This window comes from Gouania willdenowi, chromosome 14 (genome assembly GCF_900634775.1).
Source record: "Gouania willdenowi chromosome 14, fGouWil2.1, whole genome shotgun sequence".
Lineage (NCBI taxonomy): Eukaryota > Metazoa > Chordata > Actinopteri > Blenniiformes > Gobiesocidae > Gouania > Gouania willdenowi.
The window spans coordinates 36,288,077-36,311,242 of NC_041057.1; the positions used below are offsets into that span (position 1 = coordinate 36,288,077).

Genomic DNA, 23,166 nt, shown 5'->3' on the forward strand with positions numbered 1-23,166 from the left:
TTATTGCATGGATGCTTCACTGACCTGCTCTGTGCTTTTATTGTGAAGGTGTCAGAGGCCTGAAGCTCCTCACTTCTAACAGCAGGTGGTGCAGTGGAGGAACATTAACATGTTCATCATTGGACCAACACCCATTGGCCACGCCTACATATGATGTTTTTTTATTCCATTCCAAGATACCATTTATATTACTAGATATTAATAATGAAGAGAAACACAGCCTCTGTTAGGGAGGAGTTTATTAGAATCTGCATTTATCAATGTCACATTCATCTAAATGGGCCGACAGAAGTCATAAATATGCACATATGCAGGCCTTTATTGACCAGCTTCTCATTCTCAGCGAACCGTCCTCCATGTGGATAAAATTAGAAAAACAAATAAAATCCTGCTGCTATGACGACACGTTAATTAAAACCAAACCTCTGCCATTATTGTTGACATTGAATATGTCCTTTCATTTTGAAGTGAGAATAAAACAGGATATAGAAATTGCAAGAGATCAAATAAAAGCACCTAGTGGGAGATGTTGGAACTGCACCCGTAGAGTTTGATTGGTTTGATTTATTAGTGTACAGCTACAGTACTGAGTTGGCAGAACAAGGTGCATGGCTTTTATATTCAATGAATGGTTTTAATAAATTACTGAGGCAGTATGACTGGGATGCTCTGACTGAGGTCGTAACGTATCAAAGGAACGAGTGAATAAAGTGAGACCCTGTTCCAGAGAGCTGATGCTAATGCTAATGCTAACATGTCATGCTCCGTGAATGAAGTCCAGTCAGTGATCTGTAGACCAGGTGAGCTCAGCGAGAGGCAGTGAGTACGATGATGATGACGAGGGTCCATGGTTGGTAAAGGATGGTGCAGGAGGGGGCGGGGTCATGCAGTGGGAGGAGCCAAAGGGACAGAATCTCCTACTCGGTTTAGGTAGGACACAACACTGGAAAAGAAGAAACACAGCAGTGTGGTACATGTTAGTTTAGAAAATACTTTAAATATGTGGGAAAGAAGAGAAATGATGGTTGTCATGGTTACCTTTCAGTATGTAGTCCGTCAGCAGTGTGGGAACTTTCTCACTGTCCTCCCTCATGGCAAAGAGAACTACACGAAAAAACACACATTAACAGTTTACAGTATGTACATACATTTGGGCTCTTTTTTGTTTTTGTGACACATTTTGTGTTAATTTGTCCAGATTTATTCCTTAAGAAGAAGATTATTGTTTATTACTGAATCAAAGGCCTCAGTTTGACTCTAGACCAGAGGTCTCGTTCTCACGGCCCTTGGGACAATAATTTGTGGCCCGCAGGACAATGTGAAAATGTAATGTTGGTGCGGTCCGTGTGTTTTATAAAATCTTGTAATGACGTGACTCGAGCCGTTATCAAAGGTTTACTGTATCAACTTTTAATGGAAGTCGTTACGACCTGACAACTGTAGGTCGTAGTCGACGCCAAAATAAACAATAAAGACAAAACAGAACCATCATACTCCGTCATTTCTCTCACTGAACACCCGTGGGAACAGAATGTACTCCTCCGCTTACGCCCGCCCTTCCCCAGCCTCCCAGCCAATCAACACGCAGAACACATGTAAACAAAGACAAACATTGACAGAGAACGTAACGATGCTTCAAATGTAATGAGAAACCACAACGTGGATCATAACTCAGTTAAATAGTCTGTTACAATATGAATGGCACTTTACAGCATTGTGCGTTGATGATGTCACCAAGGGAAGCACACCTCCAATGGAGCCGCCCACCCAGCCAGCTCACACCCGCCGTTCCACTTCTGAGGCTGGGGGCTCATAGGGGACCTACCCACCTTGGTTATAGTCAATGAAACATCTGTGTTGGCTGGAACGTACAGCTGATTCCATGAGGTTATCATAGAAAATATAAACCAGTAAATAACGTCCCATGGTTTATATCAGCTATAATAGGCTAATGTCCCGACGGATAGTAAACGCCCCACTGGTGATCACATTTTTTACGCTCTGTATCTCTGTACTTTCTACCATCTACAAATGTCACGATGTTCATGTCATCACAAAATACATGAACATTGAGCACAAAAAGAAAGATAATTTCTGCTGAGTGGTGCATTATCTGCTGTGTTGTTGCAGGAAGAAAAAACAGAAATGACGTTCACTGTGCGTCTGGTTGGTTAAACATGTGACTTTAGGTTTATTGCTTGAAATAAAAACTTTATTAGGAGAGAAACAGCAATTAGCCAACAACATGTCATATTCAGTCAAAGAGTGTCAGAAATAATCTGGAACTAAACATAACAACCCTGGATCAACCTGTCACTGAGAATGTTCATGTACATAATATTTAATTTGAATGTTCACCTGCACTACTCATCACTGCACTACTGCATTGTTGTTGTTGTTATTATTATTATTATTCTCTTGTTATATTATTTTATTTAGTTTTGCACATATTAGTCTAACTACTGTTTATATTTATGTTTATAATTTTTTCTAGTTAATTGTTATTATTTAATGTTTACATTATTAGAGAGAGAACAGTTCACCAAGTCAAATTCCTCGTGTGTATAACTTACATAACTTGGCCAATAAAGTTGATTCTATTCTATTCTATGTTCAAAATCTGCAGTGAAGAGGTTGGTGATGAACACAGACTATTTCAGGCAAAGTGGGAGATAAAATATTTCTTTGTTGAGCACATGAGCAGCCCAACGTGTCTTATTTGCACAGGAAAAGTTGGGGTGCACAAAGAATACAACCTCAAACGTCAGTGCAAGACATGCTGAAGAACACCAGGGAGAAGAGAGAGGTTCCCCATCTTAAAACATGTCTACTGAAGCAACAACGTTTATTTAAGAGAATAATGCAGCAGTTGAAGCTACTGTAGCTACATGGTCAGTGAGATGATTGCATATTAAAAGCTGTAAATATCGTCTATCCAGAGAAGAGGTCAGTGTAGCCTTTCTGCTAACTCTGTGTATTTCTGACCTGTCAAGTAATATTTCTGACCAATTGTGTGAGAAAGCCAAACGTTTTGTTGCATAGTCAGTGGCTATAGATGCTCAGATCACTATATATGTACGAGGTGTTTTTGAAGTTATGGAGGAGTTCCTCACAGTAATTCAAATGCATGGTCAGACCAGTGTTCAGGAGATATTTGGCCAGCTGTGTGATGCCAGTGTGAAAGCTGGTTTTCCATGGAAAAGGTTTGTTGGGATAACAACTGATGGAGCGCCATCAATGACAGGGAGGAAAAATGGACTGATGCCACTTGTTCAAAGAAAACTGGAAGAGGACGGTGTGGAGGAGGCCATGGCTGCATCAAATACCTGAACTTTGACAATGTGATGTCTGTTGTTGTGAAATGTATCAACCACATCAGGTCCAGGTTCTGTGCTTTTTTAGAGGAAATGGAGTCAGAATATGAGGATGTGCGTTACTTCACAGAGGTACGTTGGCTCAGTAGGGGAAACATCTTGAAGAGATTTTTTGAGTTGAGAGCAGAAGTAAAAGCCTTCGTGGAGAACGATGGAGTGGCTTTTCCTGTGCTAAGTGATCCAAAATGTCTCATGGACTTAGCTTTTCTTGTTGACATCACGCATGAGCTGAAAGTACTGAACAAGGCCAGGGCAGCTGGTCAGTGCTGCTATGACAACGTGAGAACATTCTCCACTAAACTTGTGTTATGGAAAGCCCAACTCTCTCAGACAAACCTCTGCCATTTCCCAGCATGCAAAGCACTTGTGAATGCAGGCCCACCATTCAGTGGTGAAAAGTACGTTGATGCTATTTTGAAGCTACAGGAGGAATTTGATCACAGATTTTCAGACTTCAAGACACACAGAGACACTTTTTTTAGACCCCCTTGATGTTCAAGATGCCCCTGCTGTGCTTCAAATGGAGCTCATTGACCCCAACATAATTCAATAAACAAATAAAACACGTCTGTTCACTTTGAAAACAAAAATACACAAAAATGAATTAATTTTTTTTTAGCAAAAATGCATTTTTCGGTAGTGTGCATGTGTGGGTATATACAATCTTAGTACGATGTGAACTCAGACCGTGTGTGTGTGTGTGTGTGTGTGTGTGTACTTACTATTTGTGAGCATCTGCAGGTCATCAATGGACGGAGGACCTGCTTTCTTCTCATATGGAATCACTGTGTTTAGATACTGATGTGGAGGAGGAGAAGAAGAAATGATATATTCAGATTGATAAATTATCACCCACCACATTTCCACACACCCATATCTATGTATATATATGTACAGCCTACGTCAGTTAACCCCACCCCTTTTAGTCCCTCCCACCCGTATCACACAGGATTATGATAAATGAGGAGACAAACCTTCTTCAGATACATTTTACTTGTTGAAACCAGATACTTTTTAACTTTCACCAGCTTAGCTCAGCTGTAGCTGAGTCAGCAGCAACAGAACAACTGATGGATTCCACCTAAATTAAAGGTCCATATATGAGTGGGCGTGTCTATAGACTCCACACAACAGCTGATCACTAGAGACTTTATTTTGCTATTCACACACTCATGTTGTTGTTTTCAGCCAAAAAGCTGCACATTACAGTAAAACACATGGATATTTAAGCAGATATTGTGATTGTGAGTCAGAAAAACAGTGTTTGATGAAGTGTATGCACCGTGCAGCAACAGCAGCTTCAACAGCAAAAACACTTAGTGGAGCTGCTACGTTACTTTATTGTCATCGTCTCATGTAGAGATTACAGGAATAATCCATTCATGGTGACAGTCAGAACTGCTGAGTCACACTGTGTCACAAACACAGTGTTGCCAGATCCATGGTTTGTGTTTGGGTTCTAAGATGTGATTGGGCTGGAAATTGTTCATCTGATCTGGCAACACTGATTCCTGATTTCACGTGTGACATCACAAATGTAGAAAATTTGAAACGGGGAAATTTTCTCTGTGTTATCAGACTTACACAGACCACAAACAAACAACAGGATGGTTTATTTCACATTTTGTGTTCTGGTGGACACACAAAACATAAAACATTAGGTTTAAAAAAAGAAATAAATGCTCTCCCTTATCAACCACGGGCCGGATGTGATGTACAATCGCATGTACAGTATATCACAGGCTGTAACCATGGCATCCCTGGTTTAAATCCTACCTATCAGACCCACTTTGTTCATGTTAATAATCTCTCCTCAGCTCAAGCCAAAGTTATTCATGGAGTTCAACAAGGTTCAGTTTTAGGACCAATACTCTTTACATTATATATGCTTCCACTAGGTAACATTGTCATCATAATATACATTTCCATTGCTATGCAGATGATACACAGCTTTATCTCTCAATGAAATCAGATGAAACTCATCAGTTATTAAAACTCCAGGCTTGTCTTAATGACATCACATCCTGGATGAGTCGTAACTTTCTCCTTCTTAATCAGGATAAAACATTAGGTCCAAAAGTCAAAAACTAATAAATAATGAATGATTATCAGCTACAATAACCTCATGTAAAGAATTACAAATATTCACCAGTGGTGAAATAACACAAAGTTGAGGTCCAAAATAAAAATGAAGCCACATAAAGAAAAGTAGTTTATTCCCCTATAAAGAGTAACCTTTATATGTAGTGCTGTCAATAGATGAAATATATTATGCTCTGTGAATAACTAATCTTATTAATCTCTTTTTTAATCTCACCTAAAAATTGCTGAGAAACGCCCTAATAATGAGATTATTATGACAGATCAAAACATTTGCGTCTTTATAAAGTCATTTATTGTTTTTAACAAACTTCAACCTTTTCCATTTCTCTGTATGAGACTATAACGATCTGCTGACACCTTTAGTTTAGATCAGTGCTTCCCAATCTTTGTTGTCCCGTGTACCCCCTTTGCTTTTCATATATTGGTATATAACTTTTTCTTCATATATATAACTTTTTCATTTGTTGAACAGCGGGCTCTCCTAAACCCCTCAATGTGTCATGAACATTGGTTCCATAATGCTTTAACTACAAATTCAAAACAATGAGTGGAATTCAGTTAAACTACAACTTTTATGTGGTTTTACTTTAACAGTATGTAAATCTCCTTTGTTAAATATAGTTAATTATTGTATCCTATTGTCAGAACTGTGATAAAATGGCCTCTGCAGCTTAAAATAATAGTTATTTCAATCAATTACAAGAAAATATAGTATTTTATTGAGCGATAGTACAATCATTTGTCCCAAAAAAAAAAGGAACTGGGAACATTTCCTGATTATTTTTAAATTAATTGTTTAATTTAGTACCCCCTGCAATGTACTCCTGTACCCTTAAGGGTACATGTACCCCTGTTTGGGAATCACTGGTTTAGAACATCAGGGAAATATTCATGTGTACTTTAGTCAATCTACAAATAATAGAAAATATAAATGAAATATAGTGCTATAAATTAGCACATTATAAACAGTAAGAACCATTTTCTGATCAACACAATTATTGAACACCAAACTTGTAGTTTTTTCTCTCATTCAGATAATATAAAATAAATAAAACAGATGTATCAGTTACAGTGCTGTAAATTAGCACATCAAAAATAACATTGTTCATCACAAAATAAAGTACTGTAATCACTCTAGTAGTAGTAGCCCCGCCCACATCCTCTACCACAGAGTGGTCGACTGTCACTACAATCATTTATCACTGACTTTGTTCATTTGTCACTCATGGATTTATTATTGGTTCTGAACCCTGTCTGAGTGTCAGTGTGGATTGTATGAGTGACACGGTCTGCGCGGTTTAGTGTAGCATCCAAAGGACTGCAGTCCGTGCTAGCTGCTACACAGTTAGCATTGAGGTGAAAAAGCTCCACTGGAGGCTAGCAGACCTCCGCTGATCCACAAACTCTTTCTTGCACAATTTGCACAGAACTGGGCTTTAGTTTTAAAATTAAAAATGAACACATTCAAAGAGTCATTAACTTCTACCGTTGTAGCCGGTGCATCATTATTTATGGGTATACTGGGAACCAGGTTCCGCTGCAAAAAAAAGAAGCCATTAACTCTATTCATTTTTTTAATGAGTTATTTTTTCCTGTAATTAATTAATGGCAATTAACGCGTTAAAGTGACAACTATACTATACAAGTTATACTATAACTTAAAACAGATCAGATTTTTTCTCACATTCCCACATGTAGTTATGGGCCGATGAAAATAGTAAAAAAAATAAAATAAAGTATATGTTCATATTTCCAGATTGTGTGAGTCTAGAACCAATGTATATCTGTGACTAATCATTAGTGATGTGAACAGTCTATGTTCATAGCTCTAAGCTGATCACATTACAGGGAGCTGAGACATATGCTAAGTAGTTTACTGAAGACCCAAACATGTTCCAGACCCAAACACACACTGACTTAGTGACTATTTAGAGGAGCTGACATGTCCACCAGATAGGATGTATAGCAGATCTATTTCTGTAGGAGGAGCTTATTACTATACCATATTTACCTTTCTATGTGATGGAGTTACAGACATATTGGAAGATGAACATGGAAGAATAATAAGGACACACCCCCCTCACTACATTATCCATATCTATAAAGTGTTGATCAGATCAAAGTAAATATTTACAGTGTGAATATTAAATAATACCAGAACTATTGGTAAAAACGTTGTTTTAGAGCAAAGTGCGTGGGACATTTGTTAAATGACATGAAATGACAGGTCATGTTATCCTTTAACTCTCATATGAATCTTTCTATTACGAGTTGTAAACATGTGGTGTAATGTAACATCTGTAGGTGCTGATGGACGTTCTTTAGAGATCTGTACCTGCTTATCATTCCCTGTGCTTCCAAATGTCTGTCTGATGCCTGTCTGTAGGATGTTGGACAGACCCTCCATGCTGAAACGCTGCAGGAAAAACACAAACATAAAGATTAGTTTGTTAATCCAACTAAGCATGGCTGGAATATTCCTAGAATACACAGTAAGTACAGGTATTTTACATGTTTTCATCTCTTCTCTTTTAAATGACTGTAACAGCCTTTACCTGCATCAGTCAAAATTCCATAAACCGATGAAAATCATCCTGAACTCCAGTATGTTTTAGTATGTTATTTTAAGATGTTATTGATTACTTTAAAGCTCACACAGTTAGTACCGTATACACCAGCATGATCTTCAAGCAAAGGTCTGCTCTCTGTTCCACGGGCCCGACTAACATCTAAAGGGGACAGAACGTTGTCTGGGCCCCAACACTCTGGAATGAAGAGATCTGGTCTGCTGAATTTTAAAGTCACTTCCCAGATAGCAATATTTTTCTGGGCCATATCTGGCCCACATAGGCAAGGCAAGGCAAGGCAAATTTATTTATATAGCGCATTTCATACTCAAGGCAACTCAATGTGCTTTACATGATAAAACATTCAATTGTTTAAAATCAATAAGAACATTTAAATCAATAAGAACAATTAAAATCATCAGTAAAATCAATTAAAATCATCAGTAAAATCATCATTACATCAACAACATGACAAAAAATCTCTCTCTCAATCATATGCAGTAGAGAAAAAAAGTGCCTTTAACTTTGATTTAAAAATGTTCACATTGGATGCTGACTTCAGCTCCGCTGGCAGTTTGTTCCACTTCTTTGCAGCATAACAACTAAAAGCAGCATCACCATGTTTACTGTGAGCTCTGGGCTCCACTATCTGACCTGTGTCCATAGATCTGAGAGACCTGCTGGGTTCATACCTGACCAACATGTCACTGATGTATTCTGGACCAAACCCATTCACACATTTATAACCAGCAGCAGAACTTTAAAGTCTATTCTGAGGCTGACTGGGAGCCAGTGTAAAGACTTTAAAACTGGAGTAATGTGCTCTGACCTCTTTGTTCTGGTTAAGACCCGAGCTGCAGCGTTCTGAACCAGCTGTAGATGTTTGATGCTCTTTTGGGGGATTCCTGTCAGAAGACCATTACAATAGTCCAGTCTGCTGGAGATAAAAGCATGGACCAGTTTCTCCTGATCTTTCTGAGTCATTAAACCTTTCACTCTGGAGATGTTCTTTAGGTGGTAGAAGGCTGTTTTTGTGATAGATTTGATCTGACTGCTGAATGTAAGATCTGAGTCAATCAGAACACCAAGGTTTTTGACTTGGTCTTTAGCTTTTAAAGATCGAGACTCAAGATAATTGCTGACAGCAGTCCTCTTTTCCTTGTTACCAAAGACAATCACCTCCGTCTTGTCATGGTTTAGTTGAAGGAAGTTTTCACTCATCCATCAGTTTACTTTTTCTAAACAGTCACACAACACCTCAATGGGACCATGGTCATCTGGGTTCAGTGATAGATATAGTTGTGTGTCATCTGCATAGCTCTGATAATCAACCTTACAGTTCTGTAAAATTTGTCCTAAAGGAAGCATGTAAAGGTTAAACAGAAGAGGTCCAAGAACAGATCCCTGAGGAACCCCACAGGACATTGGTAATCTGTCAGATTCAAAGTTTCCAATGCTTACAAAATAGCTTCGCTCCTCCAAGTATGACTTAAACCATTGCATTACTTTTCCATTTAGTCCGACCCATGTTTGCGATCTGTGCAACAAAATTGTATGATCTACAGTGTCAAATGCAGACTTAGATCCAACAGAATGAGAACAGATACTTTTCCTGAATCAGTGTTCAACCTTATGTCATTGATCACTTTGATAAGAGCAGTTTCTGTGCTGTGATGAGAACGAAAACCTGACTGAAATTTATCAAATATTTTGTTGAATGTTAAGAATTGACTCAGTTGGTTGAAGACCACCTTCTCAATGATCTTGGCCATGAATGGAAGGTTGCTGATTGGTCTATAGTTAGCCAGTATAGAGGCATCCAGTGTTCTCTTTTTTAACAGCGGTTTCACAGCAGCTACTTTCAGGGATTTTGGTACGGTGCCTGATTGGAATGAGCAGTTAATTATCTGACACAGATCAGTGACAATTGACTTTACAACAGTTTTAAAGAAGTTTGAGGGTATTGTGTCAAGGCAACACGTTGATGGATTCAGCTGCTGAACAGTTTCCTCTATTGTTTTGGGTTCACTGTAATAAACTCTAACATTGTAATTGACTCATCCCTCAGTGGTTGAAGCTGTTCAAGCTTTTTGTGATTTTGCTGGTTTGTTCTGATGTTTGACCTTATTGATTGTATTTTTTCATTGAAATATACAGCAAATTCATTGCATTTTCCAGCTGACAGTAATTCAGGGGCTATCTGATCTGGGGGGGTTGTGAGCTTTTCAATTACAGAAAACAACGTGCGAGAGTTGTTGACATTTTTGGCAATAATTTCAGAAAAGTATTGCTGCCTTGCTTTGAACAAGCCATCATTGAATTTTCGCAGACTTATTTTGTATAGTTCTAGATGAATTTGGAGTTTTGTTGATCTCCATTTACGCTCAGCTCTTCTACAGTCAGATTTCAAATTCTGCATTATCTCAGTCCTCCTCCAAGGTGTTTTCTGTGTGTTTGGTTTTCTCTTAGTTTTGATTGGAGCCACCACATCTATGACATTACAGACGTTTCTATTAAACTCATCCAGAAGATCATCAACTGTCTCAGCACTCAATGTTGGTGTCATTGCTATGGCTTCCATAAACTGTGCACTTGTGTTCTCATTTATGTACCTTTTCTTTAAACACACATAACTAGGGGGAACAGATGTTACAGTCTCTAGGTCAAAAAAGACACAGAAATGATCAGATAGAGCTAAGTCTCTTACATCAACAGCAGAGATATCAACACCTTCAGAGATAACCAGATCCAAAGTGTGACCTTGAGTGTGTGTCGGACCAGTCACATGTTGTGTAAGACCAAAAGTATCCATTAAAGCATACAGTTCTTTGGCAGTATTGTCCATGTTATTGTCTACATGAATATTTAAGTCACCTGTTATTATTAAAAAGTTGTATTCAGTGCATACAACTGACAGCAGTTCAGCAAACTCATCCATGAATTCTCCAGAATATTTTGGGGGTCTATAAACGACTAAAAACAGAACTCTTGAATCACCCTTCAGTAAGAATGACATATATTCAAAGGAGATAAAATCACCAAATGTTATTTCTTTGCACTGAAATATTGATTTAAAAATGGCAGCAACTCCACCACCTTCCTGTAAGTACGACACTTATTTAAATAAATAAAGTCTTGTGGTGAACTTTCATTGAGAATAGTATTACTGATACCATCATTCAACCATGTTTCATTAAGAAATAAAAAGTCCAAGTGATGTGTCAAAATAAAATCATTAATTATTAGTGACTTGTTAACAAGAGATCTAACATTAAGAAGAGCTAATTTTAAAAACTTTACTGGAGACACTGGTGGACTTTTTGGATGACATGTTATAGGAGTCAAATTTTGATCTCTATAAAGCTTTTTGCTTTTCTTTAATTTCACAATTTTACCTGTGTTACCTGTCACCACAGGAATTAAAGAAGCTGCATTAACTCCATAGGGCCCTGACTTTTTCTGGTTGTTCCTAAACATAGAGCTATTGCAGTCTAGACCCAGCACACATCAGACCTGTGTCGCTCTAAGTTGAACACATCTGGCCTGAGGAGAAGAGTGATCCTGAGCCTGGTATCTTCGAGGAGGGATGGGTGGTGCAGATTGACCATGGTGGGGTAAAGGGTGGGGTGTTAGTCTTGTGCCAGCCAGAACCAGCTCGTTCATCTGGGCAGTTAAATCCAAGAAGGCAGGGGTAGGAGAGAAGCCGCATGGAAAAAACGTGGGCCCAACCAAGCCATCACAATCCCAGATGTCAGCCAAGAACAGGCCAAATAAACAGTACTGAGCCACATGTGGGCCACATCTGGCATACACTCCGTTTTCTGGTCTGGCGCATACACCAGAATTGTTGATTCCCAAAGACAGCTGGGCCATGTTTATATGTATATATACAGTACTTTAGGCTCACATTAAGATAAGTGGATGCTTATTTGCAATATTTCAACCAAAACTGGCCTGATTATGTTTTAAGACGACTGGGCCACATCTGTAGCATCATACTGTATACGGACCAGTTTTGGTTCATTAATGGACTGACCACTGGCACTTTGCCAAGTATTTACCAACTGTGGGCCATATTTCTTTTGTGATATTTGGGCCAAATTCATCACTCACCTATGGGCCATGTGTTTTCTAACTTTTTTATGTTTCTGTTTTTAAACTCTTTTCATTTTTTTATTTTCTAATGTATCGCTGCCTTTGGAAAGCACTATGTAACATGTGGTTTGAAAAGTGCTATATAAATAAAGTGTATTACTATTATTATTACTATTATTATTATTATTATTATTATTATTATTATTATTATTATTATTATTATTATTACTATTATTATTATTATTATTACTATTATTATTATTATTACTTATATTATTATTATGATATTATTACTATATTATTATTACATTATGATTACTATTATTGTTATTATATTATTATATTATTATTATTATAATTATTATTACATTAGTACTATTATTATTATTATTATTAATATTATGAATATTATTATTATAATTATATTACTATTATTACTATATTATTATATGATATTATTATATTATTATTATATTATTATTATTATTAATATAATTATAATATTATTACTTATTATACTTTATTATTATATTAATATTATTATTATAATTATTATTACTATTATTATTATAATTATTATAATTATTATTATAATTATTATTATTATTATTAATATAATTATTATAATTATTATTACTATTATTATTATTATAATAATTATTATTATTATTATTATTATTATTATTATTATTATTATTATTATTATTATTATTATTGCTGACATCAGACGATGGTTCTGTGTTTATTTGGATTATTCTCTATAAATGTCTTTAACACAGAGTGATGCAGTATATCCTGCTACAGCTCATTAATAAGCTCTTACTGTTCTTATTTGATGGTTCACTACAGGATGTTTCCTGGAAGATGTTTCTTATAATAATTGATCTGAGAGTCTTTACAGTCAGCTTCACCTTCCTGGCATACACACAGTTTGCCGCCCCCAGTGGTCAAAAGGTTTCATTACAGTTTTCACAAATTCATTTGAAAAAATACAAATGTTGTAAGTGCCATAAAAGACAGTGACTGTACAAAATATATACTGTATAGATACATATGTTGTTCTTTTAAAAATATAAGCTGGAGTCATGTGACTTGGTTCTTCTTCTGTTGTTCTTCACAATGTAAATGTTGATGCAACACTGCCCCCAGCAGTTCATTATGGTACTGCAGTAAAAATGAAGCAGAAATATTTTATCATGAATTTTCAACATTAATGTAAAAATGGTAATTTTTTAATGACACGTTCAGCTTCACAGAGATTAAAAAAAAAAAAGGAAGAAGAAATCAGGGCGGAGCTACTTTCTTCTTCTAAATAGTACGTTACCTTTTATTATTTTACAGCAGTTTTACTGTGTTTTGGACTAAATATTGGAATTCATTGGATTATTTAATGTCTGAGGAATATTTTAGATCACTGTAGATGTAAAATATAGATTCAGTCAGAGATGACATCACTTTAAAGATGGATTGGTTACGTCAACATTTGTTGTCTTCTAAGTGTTTCTGTGATGTTGTGTCTTAGAACGGTTTATATGTTTAAAAACAGAAGATTCTAAACTTTCTAACGGTATATATTTTACTTGTTTTTTAATATCTGATGATTGTCTCTTATTAAATACTGCTTTTTATTAATATGTAAATGGAATTGTGATATGTTATTATGAAGCTACATTTTTCACTGTATATTTTATTGTATATTTCCTTTAATTGGTATTTTTTGAGGGTAATATTTGAACATTCTGTCCAGGGACTACAGATAAAACATTTTTTATCTGTATATTAATGTACACTGTCCCTGTTAAATAAATCAATAAATAAAATAAATAAATAAATGATAATTGTGATAATTATGCTGTATTAGAGAAACATTTCATTCCTATAGAGTGTGAATAAGTGAGAACATACATATTGACCCGTATTCAGGACGATGGACGTTACCATGAGTCAACATTAGCAATAATGTTACTAATCATTTTATCATTATTGTATATGTTGTTACACACTGTGTGGTTGTGGCCAATCTCTAGATGGTCTATATATTTAATTTAATTTTATATTTTACCCCCCCTGGAAACCACCTCAAACTCCGCCCATGGTTCCTAGTCTCACCTTAATGGGCATCCCAGTCTTCTCTGTGCGTCCAGCTGTAATGGGGGACCCTCCAGTAGGGGGCGCTGTGCCTGTCCCCTGCAGACTGAGGGCTTTGTCTCTACGTCTGCGTTTGCTGCTCTCCCTCTGCTCCTTCTGACGGTTCTGAACCTCCATCAGTGCCGTGATGAACGTGTTCTTCACCTCTTTCTCAAACTCCAGCTCGTCGCGTCTGGCTAGCTGACTGACCAGCTCGTCTGAGTACTCACAGATAGCCGACTCCACCCGCCGGAGCAGCTCCATCAGGGCTGAGCTGGGCATCAGGCTCAGGCCTGGGGTAGGGACGAGACATGTGGGGCGTACAGGGTTTTACTAACACACAGAACACACAAGATACAGCATGTTTTTATCAGCATCGCCTCATTACTGTAGTGCAGTGGTTCTCAAAGTGTGGAATGAAGACATGACAGGTGGGCCTGTTCCAGTTCCATTTTCAGTAGGTGTTTCACTGTTTCCAAAAAGTGTTTGTTTTACCTCCAGAGGATCAGTTCAGACTCTACCTCCACCAGAAGAACATTTTCAGACTATGGAGAACCATATCTATCCACTGATACCAGGTATGGACCAATCCCAGCTCTGAATGGAAACTTATTGAGTGTCAGAAACAGGAAGTAGAACTCTAGTCCACCCAACGACGTCACAAAAAGGAAAAAACTGAAGCTGATTTCAGAGGCTGAGAAATGTTGGCATTATATTACATGTTCTCTTATACTATAAACATTAACCATATATGTCAGAACGATCATTAAGTTCTCTATTTGTACTGAAATGTTTTATCATTTGCTTGTTTTATCATGAAACAATGACTTTAAAGTCCTTTCTTCATTAACAATAAACACAAAGAAAGTAATAATGACCATTCTGGGGATGAATAAAGTATCTATCTTACATCTATACATCTATCTATACATCAATATATCTACCTATATATCTACCTATATATCTATCTATCTATCTATCTATCTATATATCTATACATCTATCTATCTATCTATCTATACATCTATACATCTATATATCTATATATCTATACATCTATATATCTATATATCTATACATCTATCTATCTATCTATCTATACATCTATACATCTATATATCTATATATCTATACATCTATATATCTACATATCTATACATCTATCTATCTATCTATCTATACATCTATACATCTATACATCTATATATCTATACATCTATACATCTATATATCTATACATCTATATATCTATACATCTATATATCTATATATCTATATATCTAATGAGAACCTAAAAATAGAACCTAAATATAAAGAGCATTAAATGATGAGACGGCGTTAGATATAGATATAGAGATATAGAGCAGGAACTAATTGTAACCTGGAACTAAACACACTTTCAATAAACGACTTTGTTTAGTTTTTGATCACATGATCAGCCATGGAGGCTCTTCAGTGTGTGTGTGTGTGTGTGTGTGTGTGTGTGTGTGTGTACCTTCATAAGAACAGTTGTTATTGGAGGCCTCTGAGAGCTGTCTGATCTCCTCCAGGAGGGAGGGGTTGGTCCTGGATGAAGAAGAGATCTCCTCTTCATCCTCTTCCTCAGTTTCTCCAGGATCAGGAGAGTTCTCCATCATCTCCACGATCTCCTCAATGACCTTCACAGCACATGGGAGAGAAGCTCAGTGATTGGCCAATGATGTGTGACACCTAAAGTGTGTGTGTGTGTGTGTGTGTGTGTGTGTGTGTGTGTGTGTGTGTGTGTGTGTGTGTGTGTGTAAAACACTAATTTAATGGCTTAACAGGGAACTTGTGGATGTTATGTCATCATGTACATGATGACAAATAAAAATCTATAAATCCTAAGATGATCACAGCCTGTAGTTGAGGTTGTCACTATTGTAGTTTGAATAAATAAATAAATAAATAAATAAATAAATAAATAAATAAATAAACACCTGATCTGCGCTGACGAGCAGCTCCTCATTCAGACAGTTAGCATTATCGTTCTTCTCGTTCATCTCCTCCTCCTCTTTTTCGTGGATCTGCAGAAAAAAACAGAGAAGGTAAACATCATGTATAAAGACTGTTTATAGAAAGAGTTCTCAACCTTGGGGTAAGGACCCCATTTGGGGTCACGAGACACTTGGAGGGGGTCACCAGATGCATTTAAGATATTAAGAATGTTTGGTTTTGAACAATTTCAGCCCATTTTTACTTATTTTTATCATTCTTCTACAATTCCACCAAACTCACCATATTTTAACCTTTTTTCATCACTTTTTATTCCCATATTTATGTATTTTTGCTACATTTAATGTATTTTTGCTACATTTCTCCCATTTCTGACACTTCTACATCACATTTTAATTCTACACATTTTTTCCAGTTTCCAGACATGTTCATCACTTATAAACACTTTCTACCACTTTTACACCTAATGTCACACATATTGACCCATTATTGTCACTTTTAACCTCTTTTCACCAGATTCATGATTATTTTTGCCAATTTAACCACATTCATCATTTATCATGTCCATTATTTACCAGTTTAAACTCATTGTTCCTACATTTTAAATTACATTAGTCCAACCCCCCTCCCTCCATTTCTTTTTTTACATTTATTTATACATTTTCAATTTTCTAAACATACAGTACATTGACAAAAAAAACCCGTAAGACAAAGAGGAATTAGAAAAATAAGAAACATAGAGCAGGGAGAGAATAAAACTAAACAACAACAGAGACATGCTCTTATAAAATGTCTTACAATCAGTCACATTTTTAAGGAATCAACACCAACTGTTAAAAGATCACAGTCTGTGTCATGAGCCTCGGACAGTAAAGTACAAGGTTTCTACAGTAAACATAAAAGAAAGGTGGACAACGATTAGTACAAAGTTAAATAAGTATGTATTTTTCTTTCAATTGTAAAAAGGTGGCAAAAGTGTTATTAATATGCAGGTCTGTGATGGTGATGATGCCTTTATTCCTCCAGAGTCTGAAAGTGTTATGTGTAAGGGAGGGAGGGGGGAGGCATGGTGGCAGAAAACAGGCGTAGAACCTGAAGTTTAAGGTGATTTAAATGATTTCTGTATTTGGTACCAAATTCTCAAAGAACAGAGGGTTTGAAAAGATCCTGTTTGATTATCAGCCATGAAGGTGTTGAGGAGGTGACTTTACCTGGATAAGCATTTCTCCAACCATCAGTGATCTACAGTTTACAGCCCAATAATAATACATAGACCAAGGCTACCTGCACATTTGTTCTTAGTGAAATATTTTTTAGAAATACAGTGAGCCTTAAAACCCAACATGAAAGACAAGATCAAGGAACATTTCAACCACTTTTAACCCAATATTAACACTTTGATCCCTTTTTACCACTTTTTCTGTCTGTTTTTATCCACTTTAATTTACAATTTTTAACAATTTCTGTGGTTTTTAAAATCACATTTCACCTCCTTTTCCACCATTTTTATTCACTTTGAACCATTTTATTAGTGATTAAAACCATGATTTCCATCTTTAAGATGACTATAATAATAATAATAATAATAATAATAATAAACGTTCCTGGATAACAGTGGATATTATTCAGATGAATAAATAAATGTGGTTATCACAGATTCATAGAACAATGGACCATCATTTTACTGACTTTATGGATGGACCCCAAAAATCTCTCCTTTATTCCCCCTTATAGATGGTCCTGTCTCCACATGACTGTTCTTCAATGTTCATGTCTGTGTTCAACCACCTTCAGCTACAGTGAGGGTCCCTGCTCTATGGGACCTTTATTTTGGAGGGTCCCTGGTCTATGAGACCTTTATTTTGGAGTTTAGTTTACAGATGCTAACAGCTGTAGAAGTCAGAATAAATCAGAATATAACAGAAGAAGTCCAACAGCTTCTCAGGAGGAATCATCCTGTGGTGAAGTGTTCAAACATGATGTTAACTGTTAGTTTGACATTAATGTAATTATTTACCTCTAATGATAGTTAAAGTAAATGATATTTCCTCATAACTAGACGCTGTGTGTGATGCAGCTCCATCGTCATCTTCTCCAGCTCTGAGAGGTCAGACCTGCTCAGTGTCCTCAACATGTCATTGATGACGTCCAATTATAGAGCTGCTGACGTACAGTCATGGTTGGTTGAGCGTACAGTCATGGTTGGTTGAGCGTACAGTCAGTGAAAGAACTCAGCAGTTGAGTAATAACGTCCATGTCAGGGTTAGAGAGACTTTAGTTTGATCAGCTCAATAAAACAGAAATATTAAAGACATCAACTCAATTTTCTGGAGTTCTACATATTTTATGGGTCACCACATCACATATTTAAAATAAAATAGTAGTATTTAAATAAGAAACACGTTCTAGCTATAAATATTACGCTACTTTTTGAGATGACAATCACAAAACTATAAAACGTGTTTGTATTGATCTGATACTTCATAACTTTTAAAGAAAAAAATACCTTTTAACAAATGTCTTGTCATCTGTACCTGGATTAAAAATGATTCTGTCCAACTGTATTTGTGTGTATATATATATATATGTATATATATATATATATATATATATATATATATATATATATATGCTGAGGAATAAACATAGGCTGGTTGAACTAAAACACGTCTGAAAGAATGTCAAAACGTTTTGTTTTCCAAAACACAGATCATTCTTAAAAAGATCTCAAACCAAAACTTATATTGTGATTATTTAAATATAAATGAGTGGAAGTATTTAAATAGAATAAACAATAACTCAGATATGAATCATACAGTGTAAGTTAAAGCTCAGTTAATGAGTGAGTTGTACCTCCTGCTCACAAAGGTTCCCGTTGAGTCCCTCAGGGTCGTCCCAGGTACAGATGTAGTTATCAGTCAGAGCATCCCACACACTGAGAACCACAGAGGAAACAATAGGATGGTTTAGTGTGTCATCATCATCACCATCATCATCATCATCATCATCATCATCATCATCATCATCATCATCATCATCAGTGCATGGAACCAATGATGAAGCTCAGTGAGCAGGTGATGAAGAACAATAAGCAGAAGCTACAGAGTTTAAATAATACTGATCTGTGTGTGTGTGTGTGTGTGTGTGTGTGTGTGTGTGTGTGTGTGTGTGTGTGTGTGTGTGTGTGTGTGTGTGTGTGTGTGTGTGTGTGTGTGTGTGTGTGTGTGTGTGTGTGTGTGTGTGTGTCACATGCAGATAGAGGAGAAATCTCCTTTGTTTTCCTAACAAAGAACTCCTTTCACTCCGCATCAGCATTTCATCACAGGCTGAGTGACGTGTGCCTCATATTATATCATTATAACATTATAACATTATATCATTATAACATTATATCATTATATCATTATAACTATTTTTATCTTCTGCTCCCTCCCTGCCTTTATCTGTTGCTGCTGTTTTGTCTTGTACTGTATTTTTATCAGAATCTTTCTCTACATCTTGATCCAAAACTGAAATTATGGAATTGATATTTTGTAGATCTATATTAGGTGTTTTAAAGAATCACTAAATGACTTCTTTAATAATGATGACATGGTTTCATTAAGAGTGACTCAGCAGATTAAACCTGGTCAGGAGCAGGTTTGACCCACGGACTGTGTTACTATGGTAACCAAGGTGTTTTTTCGTTGGTGAAATGGCTGTTCCAGTTAGAACCAGGCTTAACTGAGCCGGACTCTCAGGTTAAACCTGGACTAAACCCTGAGCTGGGTTCACACCCACCAGGTGTGACTGACTGAAGGCTGGAAGGAGGGAGACGGGCACTGACATGGGCTGCTGTAACAGAAGGGGTGGGCTGATGGCTGGAGCAGGGTCCGGGGCGTTGGTGACCATCCTGGGAGGAGTCGTCATCCCTTTGAGGAACAACATCATTGAGGGCACAGTGGAGAAGGTATGGTGGAGAAGGTACAGTGGAGAAGGTATGGTGGAGAAGGTATGGTGGAGAAGGTACAGTGGAGAAGGTACGGTGGAGAAGGTACAGTGGAGAAGGTACAGTGGAGAAGGTATGGTGGAGAAGGTACAGTGGAGAAGGTACGGTGGAGAAGGTACGGTGGAGAAGGTACGGTGGAGAAGGTACAGTGGAGAAGGTACGGTGGAGAAGGTACAGTGGAGAAGGTACGGTGGAGAAGGTACGGTGGAGAAGGTACGGTGGAGAAGGTACAGTGGAGAAGGTACGGTGGAGAAGGTACAGTGGAGAAGGTACGGTGGAGAAGGTACAGTGGAGAAGGTACGGTGGAGAAGGTACAGTGGAGAAGGTACGGTGGAGAAGGTACAGTGGAGAAGGTATGGTGGAGAAGGTACGGTGGAGAAGGTATGGTGGAGAAGGTACAGTGGAGAAGGTATGGTGGAGAAGGTACGGTGGAGAAGGTACGGTGGAGAAGGTACGGTGGAGAAGGTACGGTGGAGAAGGTACAGTGGAGAAGGTACGGTGGAGAAGGTACAGTGGAGAAGGTACGGTGGAGAAGGTACAGTGGAGAAGGTACGGTGGAGAAGGTACAGTGGAGAAGGTACGGTGGAGAAGGTACAGTGGAGAAGGTACAGTGGAGAAGGTACGGTGGAGAAGGTACAGTGGAGAAGGTATGGTGGAGAAGGTACGGTGGAGAAGGTACAGTGGAGAAGGTATGGTGGAGAAGGTACGGTGGAGAAGGTACGGTGGAGAAGGTACGGTGGAGAAGGTACGGTGGAGAAGGTACAGTGGAGAAGGTACGGTGGAGAAGGTACAGTGGAGAAGGTACGGTGGAGAAGGTACAGTGGAGAAGGTATGGTGGAGAAGGTATGGTGGAGAAGGTACAGTGGAGAAGGTACAGTGGAGAAGGTACGGTGGAGAAGGTACAGTGGAGAAGGTACAGTGCACAGGGTGTTGATGTGGGAGTGAGTGTGTTCAGATATCAAGGTGAATCAGGAGAAATGTCTGGTGTGTGTGTGTGTGTGTGTGTGTGTGTGTGTGTGTGTGTGTGTGTGTGTGTGTGTGTGTGTGTGTGTGTGTGTGTGTTACTAATGCTAATGCTCACATCAGAGCTGTAATCAGAAACCTAAACTAAAGGCTCAAACATACTTGGGCAAAGTGAATAAATACAAAGCTCAGTTTTTCGCGCTGACTTCTCTGTGTAGTTGGTGTCACACTAAACACTGCTCAGCATTGTATCAACCATCATTAAATGTAACAATGACCTGTGTTTGCCCTTGAGCAAGGCACCAAACCCCAACACTGCTCTGGTGCGCTCCCTTCATTATAAACACTCTCCATTAATGCATGTCCACAGGCTGTTTGTGTATGTGTGTGAAAAGCATGTCCCTAAAAATAACAGCGTGTGATGTCATTTCCCTTCAGGGATTAATAAAGTCATAAAAACTGAGGAGAGATGAACTCCAGCTTAGAGGAGAGACTGACAGATGAGGGACAACATAGCGACACCATTAAAACAGGAGAATAAGGACTACAGAGAACCGCTAAGAATCATGGGACATGTAGGACTTTAGACGGTGGTGCGCCCCAGTAAGTAAAGCTGTGAGGAGAGCAGACAGTCTGCGTTGAGTCCGTTGTGGGCGGGGTCCACCCGAGTAAGTTTGAGCCTTAAGTGTGACGTCAAATGAGTATGTGGAACGTTCACATTAGATATAGTATGAATAGATTGTTTTTAAGTATGCACAGTGAACACCACCAGGTACAGCTGGTGTTGTCTCTGCTCTGTATATACTGTATATGCAATACTGACAAACAATATGAATAATAAGGACAACAGTCAAACCTTCCTGCCTAAAGATACCTGTTATTTCAACAATATCAGTAAAACATCAAATGCACACAAGACAGAAGCCGCTAAACACTTTCAGAAAGGATATGCTCTGCTAGCAACATTTATTCACCTTTATACCTTTAGAACAGAGCAACAAAAGCAACCAACACAGGATTAAAACAACAACAAAGTCTTGTGTTTATTGTGGCCATTTTCTTATTGTTTTCTGGAGACATTCGGGTCCAAACAACGACAGAGAGACACAATGTCAACACGGCTAACAGCATTAGCACCACCGCTAACCTACAGCTATGCACACTATGCGTATTTTACACATTTGAGCAACAAACTTCCCCTCTGCGATGCTGCCGTGACTCCAATGCCCAGTTCAACCCCGACAGTCTGCGGGACGAGACCACCTGGAGCATGGGATGAAGTGGACGCCTTGTGTCAGCTCTACGCCCCGCTGCACAACGGAGACGCCAGAGTTTGGAGACAAACATAGTAGCAGTCCGTGGACCATGCAGAAGTTGCACCATAGTCCAGAGAATAGCCGCGGACCGACGCACCACGACAACATATCGATGACATCTGTGCTCATTTACTAAGCCTGGGACGGAAGCCTGACAGGCATTCATCCGATACCAGCACAAACGACCAAAATGATACAAAATCCAAAGTGTTTGCCCTATATTCCTAAAAAAGACCAAAAATGACTAAAGAACAAACTTAAAAATGTCCCATGGAGTGACATAGTAAACTGGGTTAATGCTGAACATGCCTGTCATGGCCTAGTGACAAAAATCAAAGAAATGATCTGTAAATATACTAGAACACAATCCAGAAAGAAAAGTGTTAAAATAAAAATACTTTGGATTAATGAAACAATTTGGACACTAATGAAAAGCAGGGATTCAGCCCTTCAGAGAACCACTAAAACAAGATGAGATACTGATCACATGATTTTCAAAAGTTAGAGGAACAAAGTCACAACGTTGCTCCAGAAGGTCAGGGTTGAACATTAGACACTTATAGAAACGTAAGGAAAACTCAAACAAACAATGACACAATAACACTGAACATAAATGGCACCATCTTTACAGACAGCTCTGACATCAATAACCATTTTAA

The 23,166-nt window shown here is 37.8% G+C and overlaps 1 protein-coding gene across 1 annotated transcript in view; it reads right to left on the bottom strand.

The window, feature by feature from the left end:
* Positions 1-221: 221 nt before the first annotated feature.
* Positions 222-23,166, bottom strand: part of fez1 (fasciculation and elongation protein zeta 1 (zygin I)) — a 39,929-nt gene continuing 16,984 nt past the window's right edge. Inside the window, exons 3-10 of the mRNA XM_028467454.1 lie at positions 19,094-19,175; positions 16,225-16,311; positions 15,762-15,924; positions 14,249-14,559; positions 7,813-7,893; positions 4,097-4,172; positions 1,039-1,104; positions 222-943 (exon numbers count right to left, since the gene is read on the bottom strand). Of these exons, the coding sequence (XP_028323255.1) occupies positions 927-943; positions 1,039-1,104; positions 4,097-4,172; positions 7,813-7,893; positions 14,249-14,559; positions 15,762-15,924; positions 16,225-16,311; positions 19,094-19,175 (883 nt within the window). The 3' untranslated portion in view covers positions 222-926. The remainder of the gene's footprint in view (positions 944-1,038; positions 1,105-4,096; positions 4,173-7,812; positions 7,894-14,248; positions 14,560-15,761; positions 15,925-16,224; positions 16,312-19,093; positions 19,176-23,166) is intronic.